The following is a 2,264-nucleotide window of genomic DNA, read 5'->3' as shown; positions in this document are numbered from 1 at the left end:
GAATGCATGAAACTTTTTAATTTCATTTATAGAACCATAGCAAGTTCTTGTATCCATAACAGTTTAGAGTATTTCTCAAGAACGAGTAATCACACAATGAAAGAATTTTCTGTCACAGTACCCTGACAGGAGAGAGAAGCATCAGAATCTGAACATTCAGTCTCCAGCAGCGCTTCCCTCTCCTCTGTGAATTCTCTGTTCAAGGCTTGAAGAAAAGCTAGCTAGCACACAGAATATATAGAAACTTGCAAAAATCTTCACTGTACAACAAACCCAGTTTGTGTTTCTCAAAGCGTCATGTTCTAAGGCTCATGGCCAAGCCTGAGCTCCAAATCCAATTCTCCTTCCTTCCCATCTTGCCTCCTGCCTTCTTCTATGTGCCACAAGCGTGCCGCCTCAGCAGCCTGCGAACTGGGTCCGAGGTGCAGGTCGTCTCCGAAGAGATTCAGAGGCTGTGGATTTCTCACCCGGAAAGGGTCCTCTCGGAGTGTTTCCCGGTGACTGGAACCAGACGGCGGCATCAAATGGTACATGTGATAAGTACCACTCCTGAGACTCTCCGAGATCGAGGAACTGTACGGTGGATGGCTCTGAAAGTGTGAAGAGAGGGCACGAAGCGCCGGATCCTCGTCCGGCCTTTCGGGTGCTACCGACAGCGCTGTCGGCTGATGCCGAATCCTGGCTCGATCCCGCCGGTGGATGTTCATGTGGCCGCCCAAGGCCTGCGCGGTGGAGAAGCCCCTCTTGCAGAACATGCACTCGTAGGACCGGCCGACGCCAGCGTCTTCGTTGACGGGCTCCGACGATGACTGGTTCTCCTCGCTCGAATCCGGCCTGGATTCTTCGTGCTGGTTGCCTTCCATCTCGGACACGGAAAGGGATCCTCCCTCTTCCTCTTCCTCTTCCCCCTCGGCTCCAAGAGAGCTCGAAATTACAGGCTCCTACCCCCCCACCACCTAGCAGCACTAAACTGAGCTACCCAGAAGTCCACAAGGGATGCAAGGGAAGGAGAGAGACCGAGACCGAGAGGGGGAAATGACGTAGAAATTAAGAGAGAGGGAAAGGAGAGAAAATTAGGGTTTTTGTGTTTTTTTTTTAATAGATGAAGAAGGAGAGATGGGGCGTCTTGGAAGGGACAATTAGAGACATTGGCATTGTCATAGGAAGCGGAAGGAGACATCGTTTCTAACATATAGTATAAAGTGCCATTCACTCGGCCGGCTGTGGACTCCAACCGGTCTCATTTTTAATTCAACTAATTAAACTACTCCCAAAATTGATCGAAGAAGATCAAATTTGATCAAGGGTTGAGGGAACCACGTGGAAACATCTTTGAACTGGTTTGAATGGCGAAGGCGAGATGGGTCATCAGTCAATCGGAAACATTGTTAAGAAGCGTTTTTTCTTATATATAGTAATCCCTCAAACAAACTTCTACAAGATGCAAAATCGAATAGATGTGTCCCATCACTGAAGGATTCTGAAATTTAATAAGGGAAAGGGGATGATGATCCGAAGTAAAATTGTATTTTCAATTCCGTTTAGACCCTGCTGTCTCTTCATTTTCAATTCAGGAAATCGCTTCAGAAACTGCATTTTCAGAAACGGAACTAGTATCATAGTTGGGTTATTTTGAAGAGAACTTTGGTTCATGTGTTTGATACTCTTTTGGCAAATGGACAAAACGAAGAGACCTCATCCAAGCAAGTCGGCAAGACTGATTGTCTGTCTACAGCTCGAAATGGGTTTGATCGAGTCAATCGTAGCAGGCTGAGAACATCTTTCTAATTCCGTTTCTTCTCTTTTCATGTATTCTCGGAAAGAATAAGAGGGAACTCCATCTATTACAGTCCCAGCCAGTGAATCTCTGGGGGCTGGTTCTTGCCGACTTATAATCATGGAATATGCAGCCAAATTTTGCCGACTCTCCATGAGTATTTCGTACTGGGTCATATCTATATAAAGATTTAATTATAATAAAAATATTACCTTACCTTAAAATCATAGAAGATTGCTGGACTATGAACAAGTATTTCTGAAAGAAGCAGATGAAGTGAGGAACAAACGGTACGGAATATTATCATTTGTCGTAGGCAGCCTGAGACCCATATGAAAGGATAACCTGACTCGTACTGAAAGACGATTCGGGGAAACAGAAATGATTTTGTTTTTGTTTTCTTTCTTCCTGTTTTCTACGTGAATACTTTAATGGCGAAAAGAATTGTCCAGGTCCGGTATAGTAAGCGAAAAGAGAAAGGCCGGAT

The 2,264-nt window shown here is 45.2% G+C and overlaps 1 protein-coding gene across 1 annotated transcript; it reads right to left on the bottom strand.

Moving 5' to 3' along the window:
- Window positions 1-302: 302 nt before the first annotated feature.
- LOC137944557 (transcriptional regulator SUPERMAN-like) lies at window positions 303-863 on the bottom strand. The gene has a single exon (XM_068790240.1). It carries the CDS (start codon window positions 861-863, stop codon window positions 303-305), a length of 561 nt encoding a protein of 186 aa, XP_068646341.1.
- Between the last annotated feature and the right edge of the window lie 1,401 nt (window positions 864-2,264).

Source organism: Aristolochia californica, unplaced genomic scaffold (genome assembly GCF_029961685.1).
Source record: "Aristolochia californica isolate CCGP_79_NKW_82.1479 unplaced genomic scaffold, dmAriCali1.0.hap1 SCAF_11, whole genome shotgun sequence".
NCBI lineage: Eukaryota > Viridiplantae > Streptophyta > Magnoliopsida > Piperales > Aristolochiaceae > Aristolochia > Aristolochia californica.
Note: the sequence above shows the minus strand (reverse complement) of the source record. Positions and strands in the feature narration are given on the sequence as shown.